Source organism: Astyanax mexicanus, chromosome 14 (genome assembly GCF_023375975.1).
Source record: "Astyanax mexicanus isolate ESR-SI-001 chromosome 14, AstMex3_surface, whole genome shotgun sequence".
NCBI lineage: Eukaryota > Metazoa > Chordata > Actinopteri > Characiformes > Acestrorhamphidae > Astyanax > Astyanax mexicanus.
Genome location: NC_064421.1, coordinates 22539139 through 22559378, shown reverse-complemented (window position 1 = coordinate 22559378; position 20240 = coordinate 22539139). Strand labels below are relative to the sequence as shown.

At 38.8% G+C, this 20240-nt stretch overlaps 2 protein-coding genes across 4 annotated transcripts in view; both read left to right on the top strand.

The window, feature by feature from the left end:
* Positions 1-62: 62 nt before the first annotated feature.
* On the top strand, positions 63-10942 carry plk4 (polo-like kinase 4 (Drosophila)). Of its 2 annotated transcripts, none has more exons than XM_022672859.2 (16): positions 63-292; positions 2281-2376; positions 2516-2611; positions 2831-2945; positions 5492-6452; positions 6807-6892; positions 7034-7386; positions 7871-7975; positions 8092-8194; positions 8292-8441; positions 8614-8747; positions 9257-9351; positions 9535-9661; positions 9927-10070; positions 10335-10441; positions 10533-10942. In XM_022672859.2, exons 1-16 carry the CDS (start codon positions 263-265, stop codon positions 10630-10632), a joined length of 2802 nt encoding a protein of 933 aa, XP_022528580.2. In that variant the 5' UTR covers positions 63-262; the 3' UTR covers positions 10633-10942. The 2 variants fall into 2 exon arrangements, with proteins under 2 accessions (XP_022528580.2, XP_022528579.2); XM_022672858.2 differs by lacking the exon at positions 63-292 and adding an exon at positions 318-1026.
* A 1284-nt stretch (positions 10943-12226) lies between these two features.
* itpk1b (inositol-tetrakisphosphate 1-kinase b) overlaps positions 12227-20240 on the top strand; it is a 42904-nt gene continuing 34890 nt past the window's right edge. The window contains exons 1-2 of one of the 2 annotated variants that reach the window (XM_007252512.4): positions 12227-12550; positions 13940-14133. In XM_007252512.4, coding sequence (XP_007252574.3) covers positions 14039-14133 — 95 coding nt within the window. In that variant the 5' untranslated portion in view covers positions 12227-12550; positions 13940-14038. Of the gene's footprint in view, positions 12551-12664; positions 12687-13939; positions 14134-20240 lie in introns of those variants that run through there. The other variant, XM_022672860.2, reaches the window with a different exon arrangement.

Here is a 20240-nt window from a genome sequence, read left to right as displayed (position 1 = left end):
TAGGCAGGCGCTGTTCCGTGTTTGGCTCCGTTGAGCTCTTATTGGTAGATAACGTCATGACGTCCGGTTGCGTCGTCACGATTCTAACGGGCGGACTTTTCAAAATGGAGGAAAAGCAAATATTTTGGAGGGGAACAAAAGTACAACGTTTAAATGTGTTTTACGTGGATTATGTGGATAAAGCGCAGCTGTTTATGAAATAGAAAAGGGTTTTTATGACGGCGGAGCACTGTTTAGGCCCCACGGATGATATGAAGTGAAGATGAGTGTCTCAATCGGGGACAAAATTGAGGTAAGTGAGGTCGCGGAGCAGCTTTAGCTCACCGTCGTTTCCACCGTGAGTTAAAAACGATTAATACGCTGTTTATACTGTGCTAGAGTTGGCTTGTCTAACGCTAATTTAGGTTTTTAGTAGTTTAGAGGCGGCTTGGCGTGAAGCGATGCGGTTAGATAACTTTAGTTAGGTTATGTTTGTTGGCTAGCTAACGAACTAGCTTGCTTATCACCTGGCTTGCTAGCCTGTTTATAGCTAATGACTGTCGTGGCTGTCTGAGTTCTGCTGGCTAACACAACAACTTCGCTGCGGAGAATAAAGACCTCGACAGAAGAGCGTGAGCGAGTGTCTGAGGCCTGTTTGAGTCTCTGTGGGTCTCAGTCTGGCAGTTTGTGTTGTGAGAATTGGGATTTGCGCTGTTGCTAGGAGACAGTACAGGCATCTAATTAAAGTGCATCAGCGGGAAGAAACGCGCGTCTGCGGCCTCGGCCTAATGTCACTGTCAGCTGCGGGTAACCAGGGACGCCTCAACGCCGCAGACACGCTCTCTCGCACACACTCACTAACACACACATGCGAACCGACCTGATCAGCGGTCACATCAGGAACAGGTGCACAGGCTGCGCGTTAAAGACTGCTGGAAAAAAAAGATGTTTGACGTGATTCAGTCCTTAATGCAAAACCTAACAAACAACGAGAGATGCGCAATAAATGGAAAAATACTTAGGACGTCCGGGGATCTTTCAATCGAGGTAAAATCTCATTATTTAGGGCAAAATAGAGATACATGTTCTATATAAGAGTATACATTGTGGTATTGATTTGATGATTGTGTGATGCTGATATTTTCACAATACACAATATTATCCTGATATTTATCCAGGCACACATACAAAATCAGGATCAGTGGTTTAAAATTATTAAAATGATTATTTCAGAATCGTGTGCTGCACTTTATTCAATACACCAAGACTGCTTGCACTGATTTTTTTTAATGTAATGTGTGCAGTACATGTCAAAATCCTTTGGATGCCTGGACATCCTCAAATAAAGATGGATAAAAGTCTTCTTATTTGAGGAAGAAAAAAACAGAATTTGTATAGCTTTGGGATTAGGGGCTGGGTGGTATGGTAAAACAAAATCTTATCACAGTAACTGTCCTGATATTATGACATGGGCACAAAATGGAAAAGATTGGCAAATTCTTTAAAAATGTACTTTAAAAATATTGTTCATCGTGTGCTGCATTTTATCTAATTAAACAGGACTACTTGCTGTGTTTTTAATAAAATGTGGAATTGGTCAGTTTTCTTCAAGCACTAACAATATCTACGATTTGCTCAGAAAGATATTGTGTAATAAAGCTACCTATCACAATACAACAAAATTTACCACAATATAGGTCTGGGAGGTTTATCTACTTAAGTTGATTAATGAAATTATGTTTTAGTAATATTTTTAAAATTATATAATCGAGATTCTAAATCTTTACATATTGAAGTTGCCAGAGGGAATCTCAGTAGACAGACATTTGTTTCTGACAGAAACCTGTAAAGAACTCTTGTATGTGGCAGTGATTTTCATATTTTAAATTAATTCTTAATTGAAATACAAGCAGGGTATGTTTACACTGCGTTTAATATAAAAGCTTCTTATAAGGTTAAAGGTGTCTGCTTACTCTTTGGAAAAAAATATTAAATTAAATGTAAAATAAACAATAGCTTGGACATCAATTTAAATGGTGCTATCTGTTTATAAGTAAAACTGAAGTGGTTATGTAAGAACTAAAAATCATAATCCAGAATTGCTCAAGTATTTGATGAATATTGAGAGAATTATTTTTCAATATTGCCCAGCCCAATCACGATACAATAAAACATTGTTACAAAGTAAATTTACCAGTGTTAAAGCAACTCTTGAGATTAAACTAAAACAAGTAGAATGATTTCTATAAGATATGCTTTTTACTTTTTTGAAGCTTGTATTGATACTCTCTTCTATTTTAGGACTTTAAGGTTCTCACCTTACTTGGTAAGGGATCCTTTGCATGTGTTTACAGAGCTAAGTCTGTGAACACGGGCTTGGAGGTGGCGATCAAAATGGTAAGACTGTCCTTTCCTGGTTCCTTTTCAGTGTTTTGGTGTAGAGGCAGATGGCTGTTCCGCCTTAGTGCTGTGGATATGTGTGGCATCTGCTCTGGGTAATTATGTGGTCTGTGTCTGCATGTGTTTTTGCCTGCAGATTGATAAGAAAGCCATGCACAAAGCTGGCATGGTCCAACGTGTCATTAATGAGGTAGAGATTCAGTGTCGGTTAAAACATCCGTCAATACTGGAGGTGAGTTACAGTTCCCTTCAGGGATTTGCTCAGGTAGATCTGGTGGGCTGTACTAACCTGATTTTCATTTAATAATAATATGAAATAATAAAAAAAAAAATCAGTGTTTTTTCTTGTTGACAGAGAGCTTATTTACTTTCAGAGCTTTGTCCGGCTCGTTATCAGATTTTTGTAACCATATGTTGATCCCCCACCCCTTATTCTTTTTCGTGGTTCAAGCTGTACAATTACTTTGAGGACAGTAATTATGTGTACCTGGTGCTGGAGATGTGCCATAATGGGGAGATGAGCCGCTATCTGAAAGACAGGAAGAAACCTTTCACAGAAGAAGAAGGTGAGGAGATTTTGTGTTTGTAATGAATTAATATGTTTTAATTTTAATGGTATAGATATGTTTCAAATATTTTATCCAGTTTGGATATGTAAGAGCGGGACATAATATAACACCAATTCCCCCCCCTAATAAATATTAAAGGCAGATTGGAATTTTTGCTTAAGCTGCCCCCACATATCTGCTAAAAGAAAATGTAAACATTGTTGCCAGCACCAACCACTTATACACAATAGAGCCAAAAGCACATTGTGTTTTAAATGGGCGGGGTTAACTGTAACGGACAAAGGGGTAAGTACTTAAAAGTCTGGATAGCATAAATGATGCAAACAAAGTAAAATATATAATTACATATTTCATTTAATATATTACTATGTTGTTAGAAGCAACCTAAATGCTTTAAATATATGCAATCAATAAATATGCTTAATGGAAAAGGCAGTGATGTTATTTACATGACATCTTTTGCATGTGTTTTTATTAATCTGTGCATGAAATCTAGATATATTGTCATTGTGATATGATTGTGAAAACACATTTCTGGTATTTCAGTATACATTATTTACAGCATCTGTCATGGATTGACATTAATTTCAGGGCACAGTACATTAATTTTTTTAGAAGTTTGTAGGTACGGACATTTGTTGTGATGTTTTTGGCGTATATTGTATGGACCAAAATATATATATTTTATATATATTTTTATAAGATTATGTGGGTATTGTGTATACTGTAAGAATGTAATGGGCAGCATCGGGCAGAATGAATACATACACATCTCAAAAATATATTTAAGCTTTGGCAGCAAATGTTTAATGTATTGCATCTGTCTTCATGGTGAATATTGAGAAATATCTGTCCAATCATTATTCACAATTGACATTGTTATGAAAATGTGAGAAGATGATCCAAATGATATACACTGCTCAAAAAAATAAAGGGAACACTCAAATAACACACTATAACTCCAAGTAAATCAAACTTCTGTGAAATTAAACTGTCCACTTAGGAAGCAACACTGATTGACAATCAATTTCACCTGCTGTTGTGCAAATGGAATAGACAACAGGTGGAAATTATTGGCAATTAGCAAGACACACTCAATAAAGGAGTGGTTCTGCAGGTGGGGACCACAGACCACGTCTCAGAACCTATGCTGTCTGGCTGATGTTTTGGTCAGTTTTGAATGTTGGTGGTTCTTTCACACTCGTGGTAGCATGAGACGGACTCTACAACCCACACAAGTGGCTCAGGTAGTGCAGCTCATCCAGGATGGCACATCAATGCGAGCTGTGGCAAGAAGGTTTGCTGTGTCTGTCAGCGTAGTGTCTAGAGGCTGGAGGCGCTACCAGGAGACAGGCCAGTACACCAGGACGTGGAGGAGGCCGTAGGAGGGCAACAACCGAGCAGCAGGACCGCTACCTCCGCCTTTGTGCAAGAAGGAACAGGAGGAGCACTGCCAGAGCCCTGCAAAATGACCTCCAGCAGGCCACAAATGTGCATGTGTCTGCACAAACGGTTAGAAACCGACTCCATGAGGATGGTATGAGGGCCCGACGTCCACAGATGGGGGTTGTGCTCACAGCCCAACACCGTGCAGGACGCTTGGCATTTGCCAGAGAACACCAGGATTGGCAAATTCGCCACTGGCGCCTTGTGCTCTTCACAGATGAAAGCAGGTTCATACTGAGCACATGACAGACGTGACAGAGTCTGGAGACGCCGTGGAGAGCGGTCTGCTGCCTGCAACATCCTTCAGCATGACCGGTTTGGCAGTGGGTCAGTAATGGTGTGGGGTGGCATTTCTTTGGAGGGCCGCACAGCCCTCCATGTGCTCACCAGAGGTAGCCTGACTGCCATTAGGTCCCGAGATGAGATCCTCAGACCCCTTGTGAGACCATATGCTGGTGCGGTTGGCCCTGGGTTCCTCCTAATGCAGGACAATGCTAGACCTCATGTGGCTGGAGTGTGTCAGCAGTTCCTGCAAGATGAAGGCATTGAAGCTATGGACTGGCCTGCCCGTTCCCCAGACCTGAATCCGATTGAGCACATCTGGGACATCATGTCTCGCTCCATCCACCAACGTCACGTTGCACCACAGACTGTCCAGAAGTTGGCGGATGCTTTAGTCCAGGTCTGGGAGGAGATCCCTCAGGAGACCATCCGCCACCTCATCAGGAGCATGCCCAGGCGTTGTAGGGAGGTCATACAGGCACGTGGAGGCCACACACAATACTGAGCCTCATTTTGACTTGTTTTAAGGACATTACATTAAAGTTGGATCAGCCTGTAGTGTGTTTTTTCACTTTAATTTTGTGTGTGGCTCCAAATCCAGGCCTCCATTGGTTAATAAATTTTATTTCCATTGATGATTTTTGTGTGATTTTGTTGTCAGCACATTCAACTTTGTACAGAACAAAGTATTCAATGAGAATATTTCATTCATTCAGATCTAGGATGTGTTATTTGAGTGTTCCCTTTATTTTTTTGAGCAGTGTATATCTTGCAGTAGTATTAGTATAATGATTTTTTATTTTTTTTTCCCACAGTGAGACTCTTCATGCATCAGATTGTAAAGGGCATGCTGTATCTGCACACCCATGGAATTATGCACAGGGATCTGACCCTATCTAACCTGCTGCTCAGCAGCAGCATGAACATTAAGATAGCAGACTTTGGTCTCGCCACGCAGCTCAAACTGCCCAGCGAGAAGCACTTCACCATGTGCGGCACACCTAACTACATCTCTCCTGAGGTAGCCACACGCAGTGCCCACGGCCTGGAGTCTGATGTCTGGTCACTGGGCTGCATGTTCTACGCCTTCCTAACAGGCAGGCCTCCTTTCGATACGGACACTGTCAAACAGACCCTCAACAAAGTGGTTTTAGGAGAGTATCAGATGGCCACTCACGTGTCAGCTGAGGCTCAGGATCTGATTCGGCAGCTGTTACAGAAGGACCCTACTCTCAGACCCAGCCTCTCAGCGGTGCTGGACCACCCTTTTATGACCCAGAGTGGACCCACTGCAAGCAAAGATTCTGGCGCTAGTGAGGGAGGCTCTATAGATAGTGGCATAGCAACAATATCTACAGCTTCCAACACCACGAGCAGCAGCAACAGCCGTCTCCACAGGAAAGCCCGGCAGGTGATTGGCCAGGCCTTACCGAACCGCATGGTGCCGCTCCCCAGCCAGTCGCAGCACTCCACTAGCTCCAGTTTTAAGAGTGGGCAAGACTGGCAGCCACATCCATCAGGCAATATGAGGCTTCTTGTGGATGCAGACCGTGAAAGGCCCCATTCTCGATACCTGAGACGTGCCCACTCCTCTGATCGGTCAGGTGCTGGATTTAGCCATGCTAGGCAGGAGGTGGAGTTGGAGCGATGCCACTCAGAGGAGGTGATTCCAGGCTCCAATCGGATCTTCCCATCAGCTTCAAGCTACCGGGAAACTCCTCATGGCTATTCTGAACATGGGCGGCTTCCTTCCCCCCCGGTCAAACAGCCTGCAAAGTAAGAAGCTTATTAACTGTTAATATAATTATAATCTAATTGAGAAAACTGTTTAAAATATATGACAAAGGGTGATATGGCTTTTTAGTCTACCTCTGTCTTTTATGATACATGGGAATAATGGGGTGTAACATTTTGAGAACTAAGGCCAAATTATCATGCACCAGGTGGTCATGGTTTGGTGCCCACAGTCACACTCAAAATAGTAATTGTCTATATTGAACACATTAGTTTTTGTTACATTGTAACAACCTGCATTGCGCATTATACAATGTAACTTCAGGATTTTGGATATTTCTTCATGTTAAACTTCTAATCAGTTTTTAATAGTCAGTTATTACATGTGTCTTTCAGCCCTGGGTCCTCCTTCTCTACTCCAGCACATCCAGTCAGACTGCAGATGGCTGAATCAGAGACACAGCCATGGTTCAGTACAGATGGTATTTAGCTCTTGTTTGATTTGATCTTTTTTATTTTTAACCAAGGAGTTTTTGTAAAGACATACAGCAAAACAGTTTTATTAGTAATTGTATTGCTAGTAGTAATACTTCTTCTTCTTCTTGTTTTTCTTTAAATACAAGGGTCTTTTAAGAGGCCAGCAGATGTCAGCGGCCACAGCAGCAGTGGAAGTTTTCATTCTGGGCGGGAAGCATTGGAGGCTGTACCTTCCTGCAGTGACAGACCAATGCTGAGAGGAACCAGTGGTCTTCCTCCAAACTCATACAGCCATTCATCCTTGCAGAACAATCCAAGACCCTGCAGGGGGGGTGGACTGGGAGGGGGGCAATTGCCTGCATCTAAGGACTGTCTAGATGTACAGGGTGCACCTCTTTCCAAGAGCAAAGCTAATGTGGGAAAGGAGAAGAAGAGTCCATTTCCTCCTCTGTGTGCAGCCAGACTGAAGCCTATCAGACAAAAGACCAAAAATGCTGTGGTGAGTGGGAGTACATTAGGATAACTTTTATACAGCCTTATTTGTTTTGCCCTTGTTATCTCTTGTCAGCAGAGCTTCAGACAGTATGTTAAGATCTGAAATATGTTGTCTCGTAATCAGGTCTTGTAAAGTAGCTTGAAGCCTTCGAATTTGGTATAGAACATAGCAACATGCAAACAGTGTGCTGTGTCCATGGAAATGGGCTATTTCTTTACTTAAAATGTTAGGTCGCTAACCATAGCTGGGCAGTTTATCTCCACCACTAGCGTAGTTAGGAGAGGACAATGGAAATTGGATTGCTGTTGACATTGATAACAATCATTACCTTTAGGAAAAGCACACAAGTAAAATACCAATTCTAGCTTACTGCTGCTTTCATAACTCCAAGAGTTTTTTTCTGATTTCTTTTCTGTGCATTAAGTTGCAAGTATAATGTGTTTAGTCATTTTTTCATATGTTTTGCATAATGATGTTTCCTCTCCAGGTCAGCATCCTAGACACAGGAGAAGTGTGTATGGAGCTTTTGAAAGGCCAGGGAACCCAGGAGAGGGTCAAAGAAGTGCTCAGGATATCCTGCGATGGATCCATGGTATGACAGTTGTTTGTTTGTTCTTTGTGTCATTCATTTGTTGGAGAAATGTCATTGATTTCACAGCTCTGTCAAGGAAGTAATCAACAATTGACTTTTTTTTTTTTTTTTTTCAGGTCACTGTGTACCAGCCCAACGATGGTAAAGGGTTCCCTGTCTTGGACCATCCACCTTCTCCCCCAGAAGATATTTTTATATGCAGTTATGAGGATTTGCCAGGTAACATTCCTGATGTGTGGAATGGTTTTGCAGAATAGTTGTTTTCCATATCTTTTTTTCACAATCACAATAATTTATTCTCACACTTTCCTTTTAGAGAAATACTGGAAGAAGTATCAGTATGCTACTAAGTTTGTTCAGTTGGTGAAGTCAAAGACTCCTAAAGTAACCTTGTACACCAAGTTTGCCAAATGCATGTTGATGGAGAACTCCCCTAATGCAGACCTGGAAGTGTGCTTTTATGATGGTGTGTAAATGATTTAATTAATACATTTTTTGTAAACCTCTATTTCTTCAAAGTTTTAATCCTAAGCTTATTCAACATTATTGTATGTTAAGACGATATTCCCTTGTCCTCACTATAGCACAACATTTCATTTGGTGATAAAAATATCAAGGTGTTCTGCTTGCTTGTTTAGGTGCCAAAACCCACAGGTCGGGTGATCAGGTACGAGTGGTGGAGAAAAGTGGAAAGTCATACACGATGAAAGGGGATATTGGCCTGAGTGGTGTCAGTCCTGAGTGCAGACTCTACATGGAGCTTGCAGATGAGGTAATGGTGGTTTTTAATTCATTGCACATTAAAGGAAACAAGTTTTTAATTAAAGATGCATGTGGTAGTCCTTGTTCACCTCTAAGCACATACTGTGTTCTGTACATGTGAATGGTTGTTGGTTCCTAAAAACAACAAACAGGGTGACTGTAGAGGAAGTTGTAATAATGTGATTACTACAAAAGTGGGAGCATAACGTTTCTAAGATTCCACATTCCACATCTCACAAGTTACCTTCACAAATTGGGGCATAGGGCATTGGTGTAAAGGGCTGGTAATATTGCAAACTTGTTTTGCCACAAGTTTCTTTCTGCCAGAGTTTATTTCTTTTTGCTTTGCCCATGCAGCAGTGGATGTATTTCCCCTTGAACTATTGGAAACACTGCCCCCCACAATTTCCAGTGGTACAGCTCTGTTCTGTCTGTATTCATAAGGTTTCAAATATTATGCACAAATGAATAAAAAAACTGTTATATACATAGAATATGTTTTTGTATTTATTTTGTTAGGGTCACAGAATGTGTCTCTCTTTGGAGGCTGCAATAAGTGCTGAGGAGCAGCGTAGTGCCAGAGCTACACCTTTCTTCCCCATCACTATTGGCAGGTCTGACTTGGATTCTATGGATTATGTCAAAATGTTATATTTGTATACCACTCAAATATTTTAAAGATAAACATTGAAATAATGCACTTACTATAATTATAATTTGTTGTTCTTTCAGGTGTAGGAGAACCGCTATTTTTGCCCTAAAATATCTTACATCTATATTTACTCTGTGTTTTTCAGGAGGCCAACTAACCCTACCTCCTCATTCCCTGCAACACAGCCTGCTTCTGATCAGAGTCCTGCAATGCCTGCTGAGGTGGCTCAGGTGTGCCTGAGTCCGCCCCAGGCACCCCATATCACCCCTTCTGTAAGTGATGCACCATTTACATTTTCGGGCACACTGCACACACTCCTAAAATGAGTATAGTTGCTTTATTACACCATTCCATAGTCAAGTGAGGTTGACTCATATTAGTGTAACTACATATCATTTGTAATATGTCAACAGCGGATAGCCTAATGACACAAACGTAAAGGGCTGCTAAATACAGTGTGTTTTTTGTTTGACCTCAAATGTATAATTTTAGATGTTACATGATGCAATTTCCTTTTTTCCCCCCACTTAACTACAGATGATTTCCTACAATGGGTCTGATTTCACAACAGCCAGTCTGGCCAAAGGCAGCTCACCCCAGTCAGCCAAAGATGGGCATAATGTCAATACTGGAAAAGTACTTAAGTCCATCTTTGTACCCAACATTGGTTGGGCCTCACAGGTAAAATTGCCATTGCAGCAGTAGCACAGAATAAAACATAGAACATACAGTATGGGTTAGGATGCTATACATAACACACACTCTTTATTTGAAATACACTATCACTTACACTGTATACAGTTAATTATAAAAGGTCTATGTTACACAAATTTTGTGTTTGTTTTGTTTTTGTAAAATACCATGTATTTATAATTTTACCAAAGCTTTGCTAAATCATTTGTAGACCATCATAGTCAATTCACTGACATACATTTGTATTTTTAGCTAACAACTGGAGAAGTGTGGGTTCAGTTTAATGATGGATCCCAGCTAGTGGTCCAAGCAGGGGTCTCCTGTATCACGTTCACCTCCCCAGAAGGACACATCACAAGGTAACATACATTTAAGTAGGAATGAGAGGCTGGCTGTTTTAAAATGCATTTCCTCCAATGGCTATTTTTAATATTTTCCTATTTCTCGTAGGTATAAGGAGAATGAGAAGCTACCAGAGCTGGTAAAGGAGAAACTGCATTGCCTGTCCTCCATCCTAAGCCTCCTGGCCAGTCCAGCTGTACGACGCTGAGCAGCAGAAATAGCTTGGAGAAAAGGACCATAGTGAAAAGCACTTCTTTATTTCAGTAAAAAAAAATCTCTTTCAAAAAAAATGCATTAAGTATCTGTAAATACATTTTAAAACGTTGTACAGATTGTTCCAAGATTATGAAAATTATATATTTTTATGTTGTACAGTATGGATTTTTTTGTAGTGGTTGTTATGAGCATTTGGATTGTGTAAAAAAAATATTTTTTTACTCAGCAAAAAGGTTACTCCAGAGCTGCAGTGAAATGTCATGGGCAAAAATGCAAGTAATAAACATCGTCTGCTGGCTAAACCTCTGGTCATCTCCCTTTTTTTTAGTTACTCTGATCGCCTGAGTGTGCTCAAGAGGGATCGACAAAAGGCTTTGTCTTACACACACAGAGCATATGGTTTTAAATGATACATGCATGAGAACTTTAAATAGAGTAATGTTGAGATTTGTATAACTTACATAAGCCTGATAAGTTGTTTTTTTTACTAGGCCTTTCACAATAACCCCTGTTTTTTGGATGATGTATTGACCCAGAAATAATTTAAATAAACAATAATAATTACAATTTTAATACTCAATACCAAATGAATTTGTAATTATTGAGAATATAAAGGCATCGGAATTGGAATCTAAAATAATTCTTAAATATCTTAAGTAAATAAATAAAATCCACTGTTTTAAAGAAATTTGACATACCACAATTTTATTCACAATAATTGACTGTCCTTACTGAATAAACAGTCAACAATACTGAGGTCAGCCCAAAAAGACAGATCTAGTTATTACAAAATAAGGAACGTCAGTGTTTTTTATATTTGTAAAAAGATTTTGTTTGTTTATTCCACAAATGCTTTACTGTTTTTTTTTTTTTCCTCCAATCACTTACACATTCGTTTCATTGAATTAATCTTGATCTATGTTTGGTCCACCAGTTGCACTTTTGCTGTGCATTACAGTTAAAAGACTACTGTAATTGAAATGTAATTTGAAAAATAATTTCAAATATCTGAACTTACTATTCCTTACATTTTAAAAATAGTATTGTTACTTCTATTTCATTTTAGCTTGTTTTTATTTCAGCTTGTCATTGTTTAAAAAAACAAAACCTGTTCAGATAAATCACTCCATCCAGATAGAGTGAATTTGATTGTACAGTAGTTGGATGAGAAGTATAAACATATAACATGGGATGGGGGTAGTGCACTATAGGCCTAAGCTTTTGTCCTTAATGGCATTTTCCCCCTTACTTACACTTTTACTTTTATAGCTATTTTAAGTAGCTTTGAAATCAATATTTTAACTTAACACTTTTACTTGAGTGAAAGGCTTGAGTTGATACTTAAACTTCTACAGAAATGTTTTAGACCCTAGTATCTATACTTCTACCTGAGTAATGAATGTAAATAGTTTCGACACCTTTGCCTGTGGCTATAAAAGTGTTCGGAAGAGCAGGAGTGAATACTTTTGGCAATATAGTGTAAATATGGTACAAAGGCGCCACCTATATGAGCTGTATGAAAATCCGAAAATACAAAAGCACCGTGTCACCAGCAAGGGGCAGTGGTGCTGTGTGAGCTGCTCAACTGACCGCTGTATCGCTGTAAGTCATGGCTGGAAAGAAAGCGCTGGCAGCCGGACTTGAATGAAGCCAGCCTTACGTCAGGAGGGTGTGATCATCAGTGTGGGCGTCCAGTTCGCAATTTCAGCGCGATTGGGCTGCATATAGCTATTAGCGCTAGCCAAGTTATCGCTATCGTTTTCGCTATTCAGTTTAGTACAGTTCACCAGCTCCCCGCGAGCGAGAAGACCATGGATAAGGAAGAGACCCCAGACATGCTAACCAGCTAACCAGCCAGCCAGCTGCTGCTATCCGACGGAATGGGAGATGTGCTAGCTAGCTAACGTTAGGTGGGTAGGTAGCTTCTGAGAACATGTTTCTGTGGCTGTTCAATTTAGATTCTGTTGCTTCTCCAATTCAGGGTCGAAGACAGCATGACAAACGCCTCCTAACGTGGTGTTATTATGTAGATAACCTAACTGTTAGGTAAGCTAGCTAGCTGTTTTTTTTAGCGTTGTTTTTCAAACTGTGTCAAAACAGTCAGTAGTTAACTAAGCCGCTCCTGATGCTATTTAGCCTTAGCTAAGCTAGCGTTATTTGGTTCTCTCGCTTTCAAATAAATGGGTTTGTGTTAATCCAGGCAATAAAACAAGCTGTAAACATCTGTGTAAGGAAATGCTAGCTAAATCTGTTAACTAAGCTGATAAGTTAACTAAACTGAGTTAACTAGGTTAACCAGGTAAGCAAGCTAGCTAAGCTAGCCAACAGCCAAAATAAGAGGACCACAGTTAACCCCTAACAGGCCAGCATTTTTTTGTAAATGTTCTGCCTGATATTAACGTTACACACCTAAATCTTTGGGATGTCTAGTCAAGCATTAACTTACATAAATAAAGGTTTCACGTCTGATATGAAACGTGAAACTGGAACTGAAAATCCTAATTGTAACTGGAAAATCCTAATTGTAACTTTTTTTTAAATATATTGAAAATCTTCAACTGCCAAAATATAATAAATAAAAATGCTAAAATCTGCGCTTTCTTTTCCTTTCGTGAATACAAATCAACAGTTCACCTCCTCAGAACCTTTCATTTCATTTTGCTTCGTTTCGATTGTCTAATGTTTATATTTTATATTTTCAAACTTAGAATTTTGGGTCGATTCCTATTAAAATTGTATGAAATTATGACGTGAAGTAGAGGAGAGTGAACAGACAGTTTCTCTAAGTGCCTTGTAGGAATTTCTCCAAAGCCTACAAAGTTTTCAGGAAATGAATAACTAATTTTACATTAATTTGCAGTGAAAAATGGTTTTGTATCGCTTTCACCTGTAGCCTGTATACAGCACAAGGCCTGTTAAAGGGTTAACTAGCTTAGCTAGCATCATCTGCTCGGCCTGTTATAACTAGATATATTACCTTAACAACTAACTTAGCTTACTAGCTAGCTAACTATATTTCATCCTAACATTGAGCAAGGCTGCACCCTACCCAGTGTAGCTAACTAGTTAGCTAGCGAGTAAGGTTAACCTAGCAAGCAAGCTAACTTGAGCATCATCTTCACTTTGCCAGGCAGTGATTGGGATCAGTGGCTCATGTTCAGCTAAACCCAGCTACGCTACTGTAAAATAATAGCTAGTTAAATACAAACTGTCTGCGGGTGAACGTAGTCAGTTAAGCTAGTTGCCCGCCTGACCTGCTGGCTAATCGGCTCTGTCTCCGTCTTGACTTGGTTTGACAGGGTTGGGTAAGAGCACGGTTTCCTGTTGTCGCTGGAAAGCTAGCCAGAGAGCTAGGTCGAGTCTGTCACATCTGGGCTGAGACTTGCCGCCAGAAGAAGATGCAGACGTTTCTGAGAGGTAGACGTGTGGGTTACTGGCTCAGCGAGAAAAAAATGAAGAAGCTCAATTTCCTGGCCTTCGCTGACATGTGCAGGTGAGTGCTGAAGAAGACACTGAGGGGTTAAGTTTGGAGCTATAAAATGTGTGTGTGTTTATAGTCTGTTATTGAATGGAGTAAATGTAGAGCTAGCGAGCTAGCTGGCTAGCTGTTAAATTAGATTATGTTTGCAGTTTACTTGACTGAGTTACATGCCTTTTCTTTACTAGGTAATTATACAATATGCTTAACTTAGTGTAAACGCTCTGTAGTAACCTGTTGCTGTTCTATAGTGGTAATTGGTATGCACATTTTGCTACAGTGGTTATTGAAAGTTCATGAATCCTTAATGTTCTTGCTAACTATATTACTGTATATATTTGATTGTAAACCCCAAATGTAAACATCTTAAGTTAGATAAGTAGAATCAACTAAAACAATGAATAGTCCAATGTGTTGAATGTTGCCAGAACGGTTAATGTAAATTAACTTTAGTCCTGCACATCAGCTTAGATTTTTTTTTTTCCACATTCCTCAGTACAAAATTAGGTCCTAACATGTTCCTTCAGAATTTGCTGGTAATCTTTAGTTGTTCCAATGATGGCACAGATTTAACAAAACAGGCTCAATTCATTTTTCTATTATTTTAGCTAATCCTAAATGAACCATTTTGCTCATTTAGAATGTATGTATTGACATAACAATTAATCAGATTTTCAGTCGTAAAAGTAACTATTGATTAGTCTTACACATCAGCTTAGAGGAATTTTCCCACATTCCTTAATACAAAATTGTCTAATGACTTTTGAGATTCAATTCACACACTGTGGTCCTAACATTTTCATTTAAAATTTGCTTCTATTATTTAGGATTCATTGTTCCATAAATTATGGCACAGATTTAGCAAAACAGGCTTTTCTAGCTGTGTTTTGTTGTGTGTTTTTGTACAGATTTGACTTAACACTTTACTAGATTTTCAATCCTAGAAGTAGATAAGTTGAACCAAATCAAACAATAATTAGTCCAATATTAGTCATTGAACATTCCCGAAACTGTTGATTAGTCTTGCACATCAGCTTAGAGTACTTTTATCCCATTACTTAGTACAAAATTGTCAAATTGCTCTGATGTCCTACCATTTTCCTTTAGAATTTGCTGGTATATTTTAGAATTCAGCAAATTCAGCAAAACGGGCTCAGTTTAGGACTGATTCATGCAGGAAATTCTAAAAGGGTTAACAAACTTTCAAACATGACTGTGTATTAGAATATTATCACCTCCTTGTTTCTACACCTATTGTCCATTTTATCAGCTATTATCAGCTACCACCTATTTCTCTGCAGACTTCATACATACCTTTCACCCTGTTTTTTAGCGGTCTGGACCACCACAGCTGATACATTTAACAGTTATTATAGGAACAATAAGGTGGTCATAATATACTGATTTGACTGTGTACAATATCTTTCAGTATGAGAAGTGGAGTAAAAGCTGTGATAAGCTTCAGGAATTTCATCACTTTCACTTTATCAATGATCGTAGTTTCTGTTTGTGCCTATAGCTGGGTGCTGTGATTTCTTCAGTCATATTCTATTGGGTTGTTAAAGGAATGTTTTGGCATACACTCCTTTACCACATTGTCTTGATGGATTAGTAGGAACTTTGTGGGTGGTTTATTAATTTTTTTTTAGCTGTAGGCTAAGATCATGCGCTATCTACGTTGTTTAGCATTTGGCTCTGTACCTGTTTACAGTCTTAAAGACTGTCTCATTTATTGTCATAGTTCATTGTAGATGGATACAGGTCGCAGGATTAGGTTATTCTTTTATTTATGTTAAGGACAGATCCTAGATGAGCAGTTCTACTCCTAGAAGCTTTTTAAATATGCTATCTAGTTCATCAGCCAGGATTCAGAGAGGGCAAAGCCAGGAGTCAAGGGAGAAGGAGCATACGTGAGTAGAGCAAAACAACAAACCGAGCCAAGAGAGGTACAGAGTAGCCAAGTGCCGAGTTTATGTAGTCTAAACAGAATACTTACAGGTACATGTGACTGTGTGTGAAAAGAAAAACAGAAAGGAAGCCACTGTCACCCATATTTAAATGTGACTTTGTAAGTGAGAGAGCAAGAAAGACTGTGTAAGGGTGTGTGTGTGTGTCTCTCTCTCTCTCTCTCTCTCTCTCTCTCTCTCTCTCTCTCTCTCTCTCTCTCTTTCTCTCTCTCTCTCTCTCTCTCTTCACTCGTGTTTCTCGCTGTGCGCTGTACCCCACTGTATCAGTCTCCAGCTGAATGAACAATTATGTAATGTGTAGAGCTTGCATTGCATCGGATTTCCTCAGAGGCCTCAGTAACAGAAAAGGAGAGTGAGTGTGTGCGTCTAGAAGGAGAGAGAGAGAGAGAGAGAGAAAGAGAAAGAGAAAGAAAGGCAGGGAAAAGAAAGAGAAAGATAGGGAGGGAAAAGAAATTCAAAAGATTAGAATAATGTGATCCTTGTGAGGAGCAGACTCTTGTCAGTCAACATTATCTTGTATGTCCTTGTATTTTTGCCTTACAGTGACTAGCATGATTTAGCATAGGTACAAGAACTGTAAAATTGTAAAAAAAAAAAAAAAAAAAAAAAAAAGAAAGAAAAAAAAAATGCAGACTGTTCAGTCTTAGCTGAACATGCTTGCTCTTGCTGGTTTTGTTGTCGGTGCTGGAAAAAGAATAGCAATACATATGCTGCTTATTCAGTTGGCTTCAATTAGGACTTCACTATGAATATTAGGTTAAATAATAATGTCAATGTGATACACTGTGTTAATGCTTAGTGGTCAGATATGGGCAAGTGGTGAACATCCGTGTTAATTGAATCAGTCAGGCATGTCACTAAGCATTAGTGTTAACAGCTATGACTGTAAGGATGTGAATATCTTTTCCGGTATAAAAGAAGTGACAGAGCTGCAGTAAGAGCTGAGGGAATATTCCACAACCCGGTGTGGGGTTTACAATATCAGCAGTTGATAGCAGTTACTGAGATACTGTCAGCAGTGTCGTTTCTACATTTTTAGCTTTAGCTTGAGAGTTCTGTATGTGGCATCCTATTTAAAGGCTTCCTCAATCAGTGGTTTGAAAACACCAACCGAATAATGCTGTAACTTAGTTTGCAATAAAGCTGAAGGAAATAGTGATGTGTGTGTTGCTTAATTTGACTTCATAGGCAGAACTAGATTGGTTAGACGTAAGGACAAATCAGTTTGTGCAACTGTTACTGTTAATTTAACAAATACCAGCCTTTTTTTTTCCTTTTGATTTGATTAATTTAGCCATTTTCATTATTATATAAACACATTTGCCTAAATGCATTTTTCCAAAGAATATTAAGCTCCAAAATAAGTATAAAAAAGACCCATCAACAAGGCACAGTATAATGTAAAATTATTTAATTCGATTACATCATCAAAAGCATAATTGTCCTGTATATCGTCGCTGTCCAATGAAAAACACTCTCTAAACACATCTCTAAAACGTTACAGGAGAGAAAAAAAACCTTGTGAACTTTCAATGGAAGTCAATGTAAAGAGTTTATTCCAGGTCATTTTGAAGAGTTTCTATTTGGGCACAGTGTGAGGGAGTTACAGTTTGTCTGTTCAAACTATGTAGTAAACAAAAAATTGACAAAAATGGAGATAAGTGTTTTTCATTGGACAGCGATGATGTATTCCTAGATATTAAACAAATCTAAAGCAGACAAGTTAGTAAAGTAACTGTCTTGTGCCCAATCTGTCTTGACTTTGTAGTGAAAGGTGTCATAAAAAGGAAAACTTGAAGAGTAAAAATTAAAGGATGTACTATTTCCTGAGCTCCAGGATAAAAATATATGTTTATATATTCTTTTTCCGTACAATCCTTGCAGAAAAAGTTATATATTTATTCATATATTGCTCACTGAAATATGCTTAACTACAATCATTACTAAACTTTTACTAAAAACTTACACCCCTGGTCCTCACTTCTTGTAGCCTGTGCATCGGGAAGCAGATCTCTTGATAGGCCTCAGAAAAAAAAATATTATTATTTGAAGGCATTTGGTCATTATTAATACATATCATTATAATGAAATGCTTGTATACGTATACCCATTTCCAGTTCAAACTCAAAAACATACGTGTTTAGCATGATAGCTGTGTAGCTAAAATGTAAGCAAACAATGCTCAGCATTTCCCTCAAAACATGTCCTCATAAAGGTTTTTGCTGTCTCATCACAACGCATCCAGTTCACATTCTGCTTATTATGACATATCAAACGTAAAATCTGATGACTGCAGAAAATGTTTGTGGTGAAGTTACATTTCAGTTAACACAAAGATTGACAATCAGACGAGTGCTGGGCCTAATGAATGCTGTCATTTTGTGACAGGCTATGGTGTATGCTGTCTTTCTGGACATTTGACAGTTAGAATTTGACTTCCTTTAAATATGAGTTCCTGCCTACACCTGATGTTATAACCATACCAAACAATATGTGTGATAAGTGGACAAGGTTGTACTTGGCAGATTGCAAACTCATTGTGTTCTAGTCGTAGTTACATCAGTTTTGTAGGCCCCAATGTAGAGCCCTGAGGCACTCACAAGATAATGCTAAATCAAGTAGTTACTAGATATGTCACAATAGTTTCTACTTTAGAATTGGTAACTAAATAAACTGAGTTTAAAATGCGTGGAAAAATAAAATAGAAAATGTTAAAACCACAACGCACTAAATAATCTGCTGTGTTTTAGTTCTTTATTCAACTTATCTTTTATTTGTTCACCAGTTGCATTAGTGGTCCATGCTGTCTAAATCTTTGTAACAGCCCGCACATACATCTGAACATGGACTCACAAGTCACTTTTGTATAGCAATAAATGCATTAAGAGATGGAGATAGCAAATTGTGCAGCATCTTTAAGTGTTTACTAGAAATCCATTAGAGACGTCTGGGAATGCGGGGTGTAAGTGATTTTACATCTTAATGCTTACCAACTTCAGATTACTTACTTAGTTTATAAAAGATTAACCTCTGAACGTATAATGTGTCTAAATTTAGACTCTGGTGATGTATACTGTAGTAGGGCTGTAACAATTAGTCAACATAATTCCTATTTTCAGTGACTAATTATTGTTGTTTTGTAACTGCACCGCACTACAAACAGTACTGAACACTTGTATGAATTGTGAGGTGTTCTTGTAAGGTTGAACACTGGACTGGATTTATCAAGGTTTCATCTAGATCTGAGTGGAGGCTAAACAGATAAAACATTCTAATTCTGAAGTTGTGTGTTAAACCTTTCCCACCCAAAGAAGGTGTCTGGTTTGAATTGTCTGTACAGACAGACAGGTGACTGCAGAGATCACACCCACATTCAGTGTAGGAGGTTCTACATGTGTATTCTGCAGGTCTGTAAAGTGTTTTTAGCTTTTGCGGACATGGAAGAATACTTATTTTTGTCCCAAGACTTTTACATGGCATGTGACTGTATATCTGGGCGTTTTAAATAGGTTGATGGGACAGTTCAAAAAAGTATTGGAAGTGAAAATTCTAAAATTTGACTTAATATAGTATTAAATTTAATAATGTTACTGAGTGTGAAAATCTGACCTAGTGGTTAATTGTAATTGCTGGTAAAACCCCTCTATATAATTTGTGTAGATCTGCTGTGCTACCAGCTGTTAGTGTCTTCTGAAGCACTGTGATTCTATTTATTTGTATTTTTCCAGTACAGATTAAAAATGTTTTGTGGATTAAAGCAGTAATCTCCTCGTAACCCTTCTGACCAAACTGCTGCAGCTGGCTGGTGGGGCTGCAACAAATGATGTTTAACTTGTTTTTGTTTTTATTATTGATTAAGTATAGGAGTGGGACAAAATATCGGTATCACTATATATTTAATAATTTTCGCCCAATTAGACTTACTAAAGTTACTGCATCATTGCTCCATGTGGTGCCACTAATCAACTGAATTGGGTAAACCCGCGATGAAGAATATTGGTTGTCAGATTCTGTGATAAAATTATTCCTGGTGTGACATGAAACCTCTTTTCCATCGACATAGTGCTGGTGCTGGTGCCAGAGACGGTTCCTGCGAAACCTTTTAAGACCCGGCGCGTGTTTCCACTGCTCTAAGGAGTCACTCACTACGTATGT

What these genes read in the sequence shown, in the direction of transcription:
- plk4 (XM_022672858.2), top strand. Translation starts at nt 925, where the DNA reads ATGTTTGACGTGATTCAGTCCTTAATGCAAAACCTAACAAACAACGAG. An exon ending in CACCCCATATCACCCCTTCT is followed by an intron (nt 9,662 to 9,926) that starts GTAAGTGATGCA and finishes ACTTAACTACAG; the next exon opens with ATGATTTCCTACAATGGGTC. An exon ending in ACATTGGTTGGGCCTCACAG is followed by an intron (nt 10,071 to 10,334) that starts GTAAAATTGCCA and finishes TTGTATTTTTAG; the next exon opens with CTAACAACTGGAGAAGTGTG.